The 13,004-nt window shown below is 45.0% G+C and overlaps 1 protein-coding gene across 1 annotated transcript; it reads left to right on the forward strand.

Annotated features, from left to right (window-relative positions):
* The first annotated feature begins 3,672 nt into the window (after window positions 1-3,672).
* On the forward strand, window positions 3,673-5,459 carry LOC136545888 (transcription factor MYB44-like). Its single transcript, XM_066537861.1, has one exon. The coding sequence runs from the start codon at window positions 3,819-3,821 to the stop codon at window positions 4,911-4,913; it is 1,095 nt and encodes a 364-aa protein (XP_066393958.1). The 5' UTR covers window positions 3,673-3,818; the 3' UTR covers window positions 4,914-5,459.
* The last annotated feature ends 7,545 nt before the right edge of the window (window positions 5,460-13,004 follow it).

Here is a 13,004-nt window from a genome sequence, read left to right on the forward strand (position 1 = left end):
TAAAGAAGGAACATTGTATTAATGGGGCATTAAGGTTCTTTCTCCAATATATATATAAGAGCAAGTACAATAATCGTATTATAGCCAAGCAAATGCTAATGTGGAGGAGAGAAGAGCTCGGCTCTTATGCGAGCAACAAGTTGAGCATGGGAGCCTAAGCAGTGGTGTGGTCCAGACATCTAGTAGATGTGATGAGGATTAGGAAAGAGACGGTGGAACATAGGTAAAAAAAAGTAGCAATAAAGAAGTTTCTCTATAGACAAATAAGACCCCACTATTGTACTTAGCTCTTACAACTTGGCTAATAGTCAAATACTTGGTTCTATTTTTAGGTCTATTCCATGTAAACAATGGGTCTAATATATCTAGGCTCACAATCAATTTCAGCATCAACTAGTTGTTGATTCACTTTACTAGTTGGCAAGGCCCAGCAATAAGCAAGAAAAGATCTAAATACTTTCCTTAACGGAGGCACAATGCACAACATAGAGCCAATTTAAGTTAGCAAATAGTTAGCTTTAGGTCTTATAGCTAGTTAAAAATTAACTTTAGCTGTTCCACGGACGGAGCTAATAAAGCTCGTGAGATTTGCCAAAGGAAGCCAAAAGGAGAGGAGGGGCTGATTGGTTGGCTACCAATTTTTGCCCAACTAAAATTATGATAAGCTAAAATTTAGGCTTACCAAAATCAAGGCTACTAAAGTTAGGACAAAATATAGGTGTGTATTTGGTTGGCTATCAAAATCAAGGCTTGCCAATTTTTTCTTTTATATGTAGTTTAAAAAATTTCTAGAAACTTGTCAAAACTTTAGCCATCAATGTTAGTGTGTCAATTTTTTTAGTTATAAATCGATTGATGACTGTAAATTTTGGCGTCATGATTTTAGCTGGGTATGAATTGGAAGCCGCTCGAGATACGGGGCCACGGCGCCCAGTCAATCGATCAAGCCGTTCGCTCCATCCAGTGTCTACCTTCCTTTGTCGCTTTATTTTTTTGTCGAAAGAAATGCCAGGGGTGACTCGTCGCCGTGTCGCGTGGACTCCGGCCGGAGCAGGAAGCTGCTGGGCGCGTGCGCGCGGAGGCGGTTGCGTCGCGCTCGGGGGATGGGAATGGGATATTTCGCCGCTCTGGTTCTGCTCTCATGTCTCGCCGAGGACGTGTCCGGTGTCCCGGATTTGAATGATTTTGGTGGGGCTCAGCTCTGCCTCGGGCCCTCGGTGCTGGCTTCCACTCCCCCAGTCTCTCACTGCCCTGCCGCCGTAGCCACGACAACGGCGACGGAACGGAATTTGTTTGCTGCCTCTCTAGCACAACGGCACCGTTGTGCAGCACCCAACTCGTTTCGAGGCCAATCCTATTCCTTAGGATTTGATTCAGATTAAAAAAAAGTGACATTCAGTTGTTTTTAACTCTCCTATCAACTGAATTTTTTCTATGCACTTACACTGACTTATAGCTATATTTACACTGTCTTATTACTATATTTACAATAATATCTTCAGTGTAATTTAATGGACACAGTGGTGTAATTTGGGGATAACACAAATATATGCCAATTTTTTTTAGAAAAATTTACAAATTATTTCTATGGATTGCAGATATCAGAGAAATACTCTGCGACCACATCAAACACATCGCATGCTAGAAATTAAACCTGCAAAGCGTCAGAACACTCGGGTGTGAAAATGTGAGTGCATCTGTGATTTCTGCGGCTAATAAGCCGGCTGATGCTGATTTGTTGTGAGAGAAAAATCCTGTACCATGTCTGATAAGTCAGGCTGATAAGTACACTTAATAGATTTTCTAGTACTTCGATCAACAAGTTTAAGCTTAGTTAAAAAATACAAGTCGTTGCTTTAGATTTGGTCCATTGTAATTGGTTTTACCTGTAAGGAATGAAACAATAATAATATAACTGAAGCTTAGTATAATGGTTCCGTTCGTATGCTCTTAAACTTGGCTTGATTCGTTTTTTTTTATCCGGAACAGTGTTTTTCTCTCACAAATTCCTCCAACCCATCCAAATTCCTCCAGCCAAACGGGACCAATGAGTGTACGCGGCTTAATTTGCATCTTTAGGATGATGAGTGCACAACTGCACATGCATCGTGACCGTTGTCTGCATGCGTGTTATGTTTATTGGCGATGAATAGAGAAGAAAGAGAAAACCTAAAACGGGCAAATAAACTAAACTGTGCTGCTTCTTTTACGAAACCTAAAGGCAAGCGGATATTGAGACGTGCAAACTCCCGTGGTTTCGGTTGTTGGTAAACCAGCCATCGATTTTCCAAATGTGGGAGAAGCGAGCGAAATGAGACCGATCGAGCACCAGATTGAAAACAAGTATGCCTTCTATCTATCTAACAATAACAAATTAAGGAACGACGACGACGAACGAACGAACCTCCCCCGATCTTCATTCGTTGCTTTGCTATATGCTACAGTGGCTAGCTAGGATGATTAGTTGCGGCGTGCCGTCTGGGTTGTTGACGGATCGGAGGGGCGCCTCCGCTCGCTGATCACATCATCCACCGTCCGTCCACCGCTGATCGAAAGCAAATTAGCTAGCTAGCTGTGTAAAGCCTGCAGTACTAAGAACGACGGTGCATGTAATAAGAATGACGGACGCAGATGGGGCGCCGCCGTGGTGAGGTCAGTGAAGTGTGCAACGAACCAACTCGATTTTGGAACAATATGATCCTTGATTTTGGAACATCACCTAAGATTACCGTAGGACGTGATCCCTCGTCTTGTAATAAAACACATTATAATTGTTATGATTAATTAAAATACGCTTATAATCCAGATAGAGGAAGTATTTGACTCCAATGTGAATTAATTCTAACATTCTTTTATCAGGAACAAAGGCGGACTGTGCAAAGGTTTGTAGCACCCGAATTGAGCTAGTTCCCATTTTAATTGCACATTTCCTATAGCACAGATGCCTAAAATCAAGGATTGAGAGAAAGATCGAGAGCCAGAGAAAGTAGATGTATAGTGCTGGTTTTCTGGATGGTTATACATCTCCGGAAAAAAAAACCTTAAAATCAGGCATCTCCCTTTTAATTGTTCTACTATGCTACGAACACTTTATTTAAGAAGGGATCCAGGAACCTAATTCCATTTTCTTAAACGAAAAAACATATTCCGGCGCAACGGCCCAGGGTTACAGCCGTTCGGAAAGAAAGCCAAAGGCCGGGCCTGCGGGCCGGACCGACAGAACTCCGAGTCCACGACCCTAGCCAACTAACCCCACGACCCTACCCAACCAACCGTCTCCTCCGCCCCCTGAGATTTTTCGTCTCAGATTTCTTTTCTTGTGCTTTTTAAAAAAGATTTCTTTTCTTGTGTGCCCGCAACGGACGTACAGTACGAGTCCGTTGGTCGGGTCGGGGCGTGGGCGGGCGGAGGGACGCGTGTCCCCGCAGCCAGCTGTACCCAATCCACCCCCAGCTGCATCTGCCATCTGCGATCTGCCTGCCCGCCCATCTGGAACCACACCACCACGCACGCACGCACACGCATTCCTGCACCTGCCCCTCCGCTCCGGTGAGGCGGTGACCTCCCACCGGCTGACCGGCTGGAGTCCTCCCCATCTGCCATCTCCTTCCCTTTATATATCCTCCTTCCCTGCCTCTCTGCAGCCTTCACTTCCCAGTTCTCACTCCACCTCTCTCTTCCTCCTCCCTCCCTCCCTCCACCCCCAATACTTGCCTTCGCTTCCATCCAAGCTCATCGCCTCACAGTCACAGATCGATCGACGGACCAGGCCACACGCCCCAATAGCAATACTCCCAACTAGTTTCGAGTAAACAAACATGGCGTCTCCTTCTCCGTCCTGCCGTGGCAGCGGCGGCAATAAGGCGGACGTGGACCGGATCAAGGGCCCCTGGAGCCCCGAGGAGGACGAAGCCCTGCAGCGGCTCGTGGCCCGCCACGGCGCCCGCAACTGGTCCCTCATCAGCCGCTCCATCCCGGGGCGGTCCGGCAAGTCGTGCCGCCTCCGGTGGTGCAACCAGCTGTCGCCGCAGGTGGAGCACCGCCCCTTCACGCCCGAGGAGGACGACACCATCCTCCGCGCGCACGCCAGGTTCGGCAACAAGTGGGCCACCATCGCGCGCCTCCTCTCCGGCCGCACCGACAACGCCATCAAGAACCACTGGAACTCCACGCTCAAGCGCAAGTACTACGCCGCCACCGGCGATGCGGCGGCCGGCCCTGGTGGTGGTGCTGATGCCGACGACGAGCGCCCGCTCAAGCGCACCAGCAGCGACGGCCACCCGGGCCTATGCTTCAGCCCCGGAAGCCCGTCCGGGTCCGACCTCAGCGACTCCAGCCACCACAGCCTTCCCTCCGTCATGCCGTCAGCCGCAGCCGCTGCCGCCGTCACCTCCCAGCAGCAGCAGCAGCACGTGTACCGCCCCGTGCCGCGCGCGGGCGGCGTGGTCGTGCTCCCGGTGGCGCCGCCTCTTGCGCCGCGGCTGCCTTCTCCTCCTCCGCCGCCGCCGCAGCAGCCGCCTCCGGCGACCTCCTTGTCGCTGTCCCTCTCCCTGCCAGGGCTGGACCAGCAGCAGCCCGAACCATCCCCAACGATGCCGGCACCGGCACTGCCTCAACCTCCTGTACAGATACAGCAGCAGCAGCCAGCTCCTCCTCAGATGCCGCCGCCGCCCCCGCCGCCACAAGCACAACCGAGGTTGCCGTTCCAGCTGCAGGCGCCGGCGCCCGCGACGAAACTCACGTCGCCGCAGCCGGCAGCAGCGCCGTTCAGCTCGGAGTTCCTGCTGATGATGCAGGAGATGATCCGGATCGAGGTCCGGAACTACATGTCCGGGTCGGGCTTCGATCCGCGCGCCGACGGCGCCGTGCACGCCGTGAGCAAGCGCATGATGGGCATGGCCAAGATCGAGTAGTTCAGCACACAGCAGCAGCAGCAGGCGTCCAAGATAAACGAATCGCCGATCGATCCGCGGCGGCCAGCGCGTGTATGAACCAAGAACAGCGTGTGCCGTGTGGTGCGGCAAGTGAAGAGAAGAAGAGCTCCATCCCGTCAGCTTTTAGCACATGCCAAGCCGTCGTTTAAACAATATCAGTCATATCCCCCGTCCCAAATTCCTTTAATCTAGCCATTTCTCTATCTTCTTCTTCTTCTTCAATTTTTGGCCCGGCTGGCTGATAAGCCGGCTGATTTATCGTCAGAGAAAAATACTAAGCTCTCCAAGCAAGCAGAGACGTAGAAAAGAGGCACGGGACACCGCCACCTGAATAAAGCTGCAGAGCAAGGATCCTTCTTTCCTTGCTGCTGGTAATCAGTAATCAGTAGAGTTAAGAGTAAAATACCAGACAGACGGAGTATGCATCCTCGAAATTGTCGTGTTGTTCTTGTACAGACGGGAAAAAAATGAAGATGAATGAACGAGGCCTCAAGTTTCTTGGATCGTACAAATTTGTCTTGGGCTATTAGTACTAACAACCTTCCTGTTTCAGGTCTAGTTCGCGTGCTTTTAAATCCAGTTTAATCTGTTTATTTTTTTTATCCGGAACAGTATTTTTCTCTCACAAATTCCTCCAGCATTCCTCCAGAATTCAGACAAGCGAACGGGCCCTCAGTTTGTTGGATGGTATAGAACCGTACAGGATACTAAGTGCCTGTTTAGTTTTCAAAATTTTGCAAAATTTTTCAAGATTCCCCGTCACATCGAATCTTTGGACACATGCATGAAGCATTAAATATAAATAAAAAATAAAACTAATTACACAGTTTAGACGAAATTCACAAGACGAATCTTTTAAGCCTAATTAGACTATGATTGGACACTAATTGCTAAATAACAACGAAGGAACTACAATACTATTTTTCAAAAAATTTCGCCGATTAAACAAGGCCTAACACTAGAATGGTGTACCAGGAGCTGAGCTCATCTCCTAGGGCCTGTTTGGCGGGACTCTTGCTTCTTTGAAAATAGTTTCGACTCTGGCTCCTCTGAAAATGGCTCCGGATCTAGCTCCTCTGGAGGAGCTGAAGCCGTTCTGGAAAACGTTTGACAAAACGACTCCTTCGCACTAGAGGACGTGAACCCATAGCAAGGAGCCGCGCGAAGCTCGTTTTTGAGGCTTCTCCTGCACAGGAAAAAAATAGCTCCGACTCTTGACCGACTCTCCATACGAAGCCCTTTTTAAAACAGGTGTTTGGTACAGCTTCTATAGAAAATAAAGCTGAAACCCCTACAGAAGCCCTCCTAGATGTAGATTTTTGTTTGTGCCCGTGCTCCAGTGGACCACCAGTGCCGAGCTATTCCCTGTTTAGGATTCTTGATGGTTTTGGTGGGATGGGCAAAGGCAAGGAAAGGACGAAGAGGAATTATATACGCCAGCCAGCTAGCCGGCCATGGGCAGAAGCTGCTGAAGAGGAATTATCTGTGGCCTATTTATTTGATTTATAAGTCATACTTCCCTCCGTTTTTATTTACTTGTCACCCAACTTTTACTGTAGCAATTTTGACCATGCGTTTTTTTTTTGCAAAAGATTTTTAGATACATCAAGTTTTTACATATATGATTCTTCATTTTACGTACTTGATTAATGTTATATACTTTGAAGTATCTAAGATTTTCTAGAAGAAAAAAACGGCGGGTCAAATCTGCTACAGTAAAGGATTGGTGACAAGTAAACGAAAACGGAGGTAAGTATATTTTTAATTAATAAATAATATTTTTTTATAATAAATCCGTCAGTACTTTCAACTATATTTTATCAGCAGAACGAATATGGTTAGATCTGGTTTAGTTTGCAAAATTTTTGACGAAATGGTACTGTAGCACTTTCGTTATTATTTGACAATTAGTGTCCAATCATAGTCTAATTAAACTTAAAAGATTCGTTTCGTGAATTTTGTCTAAACTATGTAATTAGTTTTATTTTTTATTTATATTTAATGTTTTATGCATACGTCCAAAGATTTGATGTGACGAGAAATCTTGAAAAATTTTGTAAAATGAAGAGGAACGTACCTTAGTGAGTGAGGGCGAGAGCGGAGCGGAGAGCCGAGGATGAGCTAGCGACAGCTAACTGCCTGCCTGCCTGTCCAGCACTCCCCGACCCCCGGCGACCTGGCCTCCATCCGTGACTAGTTTAACTGCCTGCTGCTTCTGCTTCACAGACAGACAGGCACAGCTTCCCTTCATTGGTGGACGATGACGATCCCATCCATGATCACGTGCCCCGGTTCATTTGAACTCATTACTGTTTCAACAAAATAATAATATTTTTTTCTTACGATAAATTAACATCAGCGTCAATCATTTTTCTAGCCGTGGTTCTCTCCTCATCCTTAGAGACAAGAATAAGGAGAAGCCAGAATGGAGGAGGATCCTTTCCTTCCTCCCGCAGATTGCAGTTGCACGAGTAACCAGCGCCCTGAAAACATGGAACAACAAACAACCAGCTAAACCCACACAATAATTTCGCTCGCATACCACCGTTGTCAGGAGCAAGGAGTACGTTCATGTTCATCAGCAACCAAACGCGCTTTGCCCTGTACTGTAGTGTACACCACCTTAGATTAGATTTGTGCGGCGAATATGTGCCGATGATGACTAGTCTCCAAGCAACTTGCCCGGAGAAGACCGGAAGAGTGGATGGACAAGTGATGATTCAAGCAGGAGCACCAAAAAAGCAGACAAATTCAGATAAGTTTTCAGCCAGCTCCGATCGTGACGAGGACATGACATTCATGCATACGACCATGTTTAGCGCATGGTATGGAGAGATAGGAGGCCAGTAAGGGTGTTCAAGTCAAGAAGAAGACCCGAGGTTAATTCGATTCGAGTCTCCGAGGTGGAGACCCAAAGCAACTCAAGTTCGAGTCTGTCTCGGTCTCCAGGACCAGTCTGCCTTAAACTGGTCACCCAGGACGCATTTGGACTCCGTTTTCGACGATCCACATATGGTTGGAAAGCTAATTTGATAAGGAAGCCAATGCAAGTGGTCTCACATCAAAAGTCCTTCGGAATCAACAGGAATCGTTGAAACAAGTCAGTGTCCAGAATCTGTCAGGGTGTTGTGACACCGTCTTTTGGTCCGTTGGACCGTGTATCATGTTTGGGCCCATTAGGGACGTGTCCAGGGGGTGACGCCCAAGACTATAAATAGCAGCCGTTGCTCTCCTTAGGGTTTGTGTTTTGTTTAGTTCTTGATTTCCTTGTGAAACAGACATTATTTTGCTGCAACTGTGCCGCCAAGGCTGCTTGCTGTGAACTAGGGCCCCTAGTTCTTGATCTTGTTCGCATGTGGCGATTAGTCCTTTCGAATAAAGACTTGAACTCCTCGTTATCATAAGCCTCATATTTATTTGCAATTTCAGATTGCATTTATCCCGTTCTTGCTTGTGTTCTCGATTCGCTTGCAGGAAAGCCTTCTCGGCGAAGTCAATCGCGTTCGCGTGGTTGATAACCAATGGAGCAGTGGTGTAACGGTTGCGGGGTTCCGAATCAGTCTTGGTTCGAAGCCTAGATCGTGAACGTCGAGTATCCACCAATCGAAGCTATCATACCTTTCGGAAGATCGGGCCTAGTCTACATCAAGTGGTATTAGAGACCTTATTGCCCATTAGGTATAACTTTGTTTTCCCCTTTAGATTGTTACTGTTTTTGCATTATCCATAGTCTACAAAAAGCCAAAAAAATATACACCGCCACCTATTCCCTGTCCTATAGCCTCGTTGTGCCGTGCAGTTTCGTCTCTGCTTCGCGTTGTTGAGTTTGTGTCCTAGGGCAAGTTCTAGTTGCTGGTTTTAGATCGTTTTTAGTCCAGTTTGTGTTTTTCCTTTGTTTTTCATCATAATCCGTGAACACATTCAATTCTTGTTGTGTTTCCTTTATATCCATCAAACCTTAATCTACGTCTTCTAATTTGTTACAGTTGTCTTCACTGTTTTCATCAAATCCTTATTGCCGTGACCAATTTTTCGGGCATTGTTCCCGTTTTGTTCTCTAATTCGGAGTCAGTTCATAAAACTGGTCTAGTTTTCGCATACGAACTCGGATTTCGACGTTTCATATATCAAAATCGATCAGAAAAAAATTTCGGATCCGTCCGTCCCTGGATTTGTTAGGTTCGGAAATTTTTATTTTGGCCAAAAACTGGTCACAAGATCATCTTTTCGTGGTCACAAGCTTTTTGTCGATTTTGAGCACATCTTCTGAAATTTCCACAGGCCACGCCTTTCACTTGTTTAAGCTCATATTTTCTATGGTTACTTCTTTTGTGCTCCTAAGTGAAGAAAAAATATCAAAAAAATAAAAAGAAAAAGTCAAAGAATCCAAACAACGACAGCCCAAAAATAGAGAAAAAAGAGAGGGGCAAAAGTGGAACAATATCTAGAGGAGCACATAGAGAGCGTCATTTGAGCTGTGTTTACGTGTGCTGATTTTTGCCTTGTTCCTAATCATATTCCTGCTGTTCACATCACTTGATCCATCTAGTACTTGGAACATGAGTAGGCCAGCAACTAAGACAAGTACTTGGGATACTTATTCAATTTTGCTATTCAGATGCGAATATTGCTATTTCTTGCTACTATATTGTGCCTGTCAAAGCTCCACTTTCTTCTAACCAAGTACAGGTTCGCCTACAACGGTATCACAGTCACCGACCGATTGCACCGCCTGTTACTTTGGTAAGAACGCTTGTAAAATCATGGTAAGATGTTTAAGAGTTGAGTGCCTTGTTTTTTCCTTGTCCATAACCTAAGTAGTTGATAGGGATAATACTTTTGTGTTGTCTTTTGCTGTCTTCTAACAATGACAGGTTGTTCGTATCCACCGACTTATGATGGTATAGGTGCTGATGAGTACATGAAGTGGGAAATTGCCATAGATAACATATTTTCTACTCGCTTTATGTGTCCAAGGAGGAAGGTAAAAAAGACAGCTAGTGTTTTGCGGCATTCTGCTTTATCTTGGTGGGAGTCTTTAGATCCTTATGATAAACCTCAAACTTGGAATGATATGAAACTCCTTATGCGAGAAACCTTTGTTAATCCACCTTCTATTTTGACTTCATATGCTGAGGTGCACTATTTAGAGGAAGAGTCTGTTGTTATTCCTCTTGCTATGACTAACCTTCTGTAGGATAATATACATAAGCGAGAGGATGACATGGAAGAAAATGAGGAGCTCACAACCTCATATGCAAATTCAGAACCATCACTTCATAATGCACCTATTACTCCTGCTGAGAACACAGGTAATTCCCATGGTGCTACACTCACGGAAGGTGAGAATTATTTTAATGTACTAAAATTTTCCACAAACCATGTTATCATAGAGCAATTGTTAGTGGAACCATCTCTTGATTTATCTTTGTCCCATGATAATTTGCTTAATGTTTCTTGTGATAAAGATGAATTGGTTGATGATGCTTTAGTTTTACATGTTTTGGAACCAACCACTTGTGCTGAAAATAAACATGTTATTCATATTGCTACTAAAACTGATGAGCTCAAACTGTTGTCTTCTTTACATACTTTGGGTTACATTGAATTTGATGTTTTGTGTAACCTAGATTATTTGGAGGAGAGTCTTTTTAAATATGCTGATTTGCCTTGGTTTTGTAAACACACATATCATGCTATTGGCAAATATAGCAACAAAGGACAATATATGATATATTGAGTATACGTTTGTAGTAATATGAATTCTCCTTTTGTTGTACAAGATTATGATCATTTAGAGGGCAGCCATAATAATACAAATATTTTCTCATGTTCCTAAAAGAAACAAGTTCACTTTCCAAGAAGAGGAGCATTGTTGGTTGCTACTTATGTCTGCTAGACCATCTATTCCTGCATTATCTTTGGTTAGTTCTAATCTTTTGTAGGATAGTGTTGACATACATCGTGTGCATTCGGATCATGGAGTCTACATGTTTGCTGAAATTTTTATGCGAGATGACATGTTAGAAACTTGGAAATATGGTCACGTTCCTTCTCACAATTATTTCAGTTCCCTTTGTCTTCGCAACCCTGTTCTCCTTTGTGTTGTGCAGGATCAGTTTCAAGCATAATCGACGCCGAGGACGGCTTTTCGTCAAGAAGGGGAGGATGATGAGGACATGACACCCATGCATATGACCATGTTTGGTGTATGGTATGGAGGGGTAGGAGGTCAGCAATGGTGTCCAAGTCAAGAAGGAGGCCCGAGGCTAATTCGGTTCGAGTCCTTGAGGTGGAGGTCCAAAGCAACTCAAGTTCGAGTCTGCCTTGGCCTTCAGGACTAGTCTGCCTTAAACTGGTCACCGAGGACGCATCCGGACTCCGTTTTCAACGATCCACATATGGTTAGAAAGATAATTTGATAAGGAAGACAATGCAAGTGGTCTCATGTCAAAAGCCATTCGGAGTCAATGGAAATCATCGAAACAAGTCAGCGTCCAGAATCTGTCAGGGTGCTGCGACACCGTCTTTTGGTCCGTTGGACCGTGTATCGTGTTTGGGCCTATTAGGGGCGCGTCCAGGGGGGTGACGCCCAAGACTATAAATAGCAGTCATCGCTCTTCTTAGGGTTTGTGTTTTGTTTAGTTCTTGATTTCCTTGTGAAACATACATCGTTTTGCTGCAACTGTGCCGCTAAGGCTGCTTGCTGTGAACCAGGGCCCCAGTTCTTGATCTTGTTCGCCTGTGGCGATTAGTCCTTTCGAATAAAGACTTGAACTCCTTCTCGTTATCATAAGCCTCATATTTTTTGCAATTTCAGATTGCGTTCATCCCGTTCTTGCTTGTGTTCTCGATTCGCTTGCAGGAAAGCCTTCTCAGCGAGGTCAATCGTGTTCGTGTGGTTGATAACCAACGGAGCAGTGGTGTAACGGTTGCGGGGGTCCGAATCAGTCTTGGTTCGAAGCCTAGATCGTGAACGTCGAGTATCAACCAATCGACGCTATCATACCTTTCGGAAGATTGGGCCTAGTCTACATCAGATCGGCTTGCTTAATCTTGGCTGAAATTGGCTGAAAAGCACTGTTCTGACTGAAAAAAGAAACCGAACAAGCTGGATATGGAGTAAGCCGAACGAGGCCACTGAAACTTTACACTATGGCATGCTTGCTGGGGGCGTGGTCTTCGCCGTAGACAAGTTTAATCGTTGCTAGTATTCTTGATGGACAATGCCTTTGGCAATTTGGAAGTGGCCAAAGTATAGACCCATAGGTCTCAGGGGATAAAAAAGATGAGTTGATTACTTCGAGTAAAGGTAGTTTGGCCTGTTGTCCACCTTTCTCTCTCTCACAGATAAAAACTAATTTGGGCACCCGCAATGATATAAGCTAGTTATTAGCTCTAAGTCAATTTCTTTAATAATGCTAATTTTTAGCATATAGCTCGTAATATAGATAGCCTCACGTAACATTCTCACATAATCTTGGAACGTGTGTACGAGCCTAGCTCTTGATCAAGAGCTAATTTTTCACTCTTCTATTAAAATATGAAAAAAATGCTTAAAGCTAGCTTATGAGTCAATTGTTGCGGGTGCCCTTATTTTAACAACCACAGTGTTACAAGTAAATTGTCACCAATGAACTGCGTTTTATAGAGAAGCCATTGGTGGAGTTACATATAGGCCAAAGGGGGCATGGCCCCTCCTTGTTGACTACAAACTTCCTTAAATAACTATCAAACCGGCCATTAAAACTAAAAATTATGTATATTAAGTAAGAAATTAGTGCTACGTGGACTTTTTCCTTAGCTGCCTCGTCACCGCTAGCTTTCTGGAGCTAATCGGGCAGTTGGTGACCATGAAGAAGGGTTGGATTTCAATTACTTGAGACATTGGCATTGCGCTTTTGCCTGAACTTCCTGGACTTAGTACGTCTACTACATGCTCATTAGCTAATCGGCTTGTTGCTTGCTTGCCTTTTTTTTTTTTTTTGGCTATGATGCTTGCTTGCTTGTTTGTGACTGTGATGTATATTGCAGGTGCTCACCCTATGCACCTTGGGGACTGCTTTTGCC

This window comes from Miscanthus floridulus, chromosome 3 (assembly GCF_019320115.1).
Source record: "Miscanthus floridulus cultivar M001 chromosome 3, ASM1932011v1, whole genome shotgun sequence".
Classification (NCBI taxonomy): domain Eukaryota; kingdom Viridiplantae; phylum Streptophyta; class Magnoliopsida; order Poales; family Poaceae; genus Miscanthus; species Miscanthus floridulus.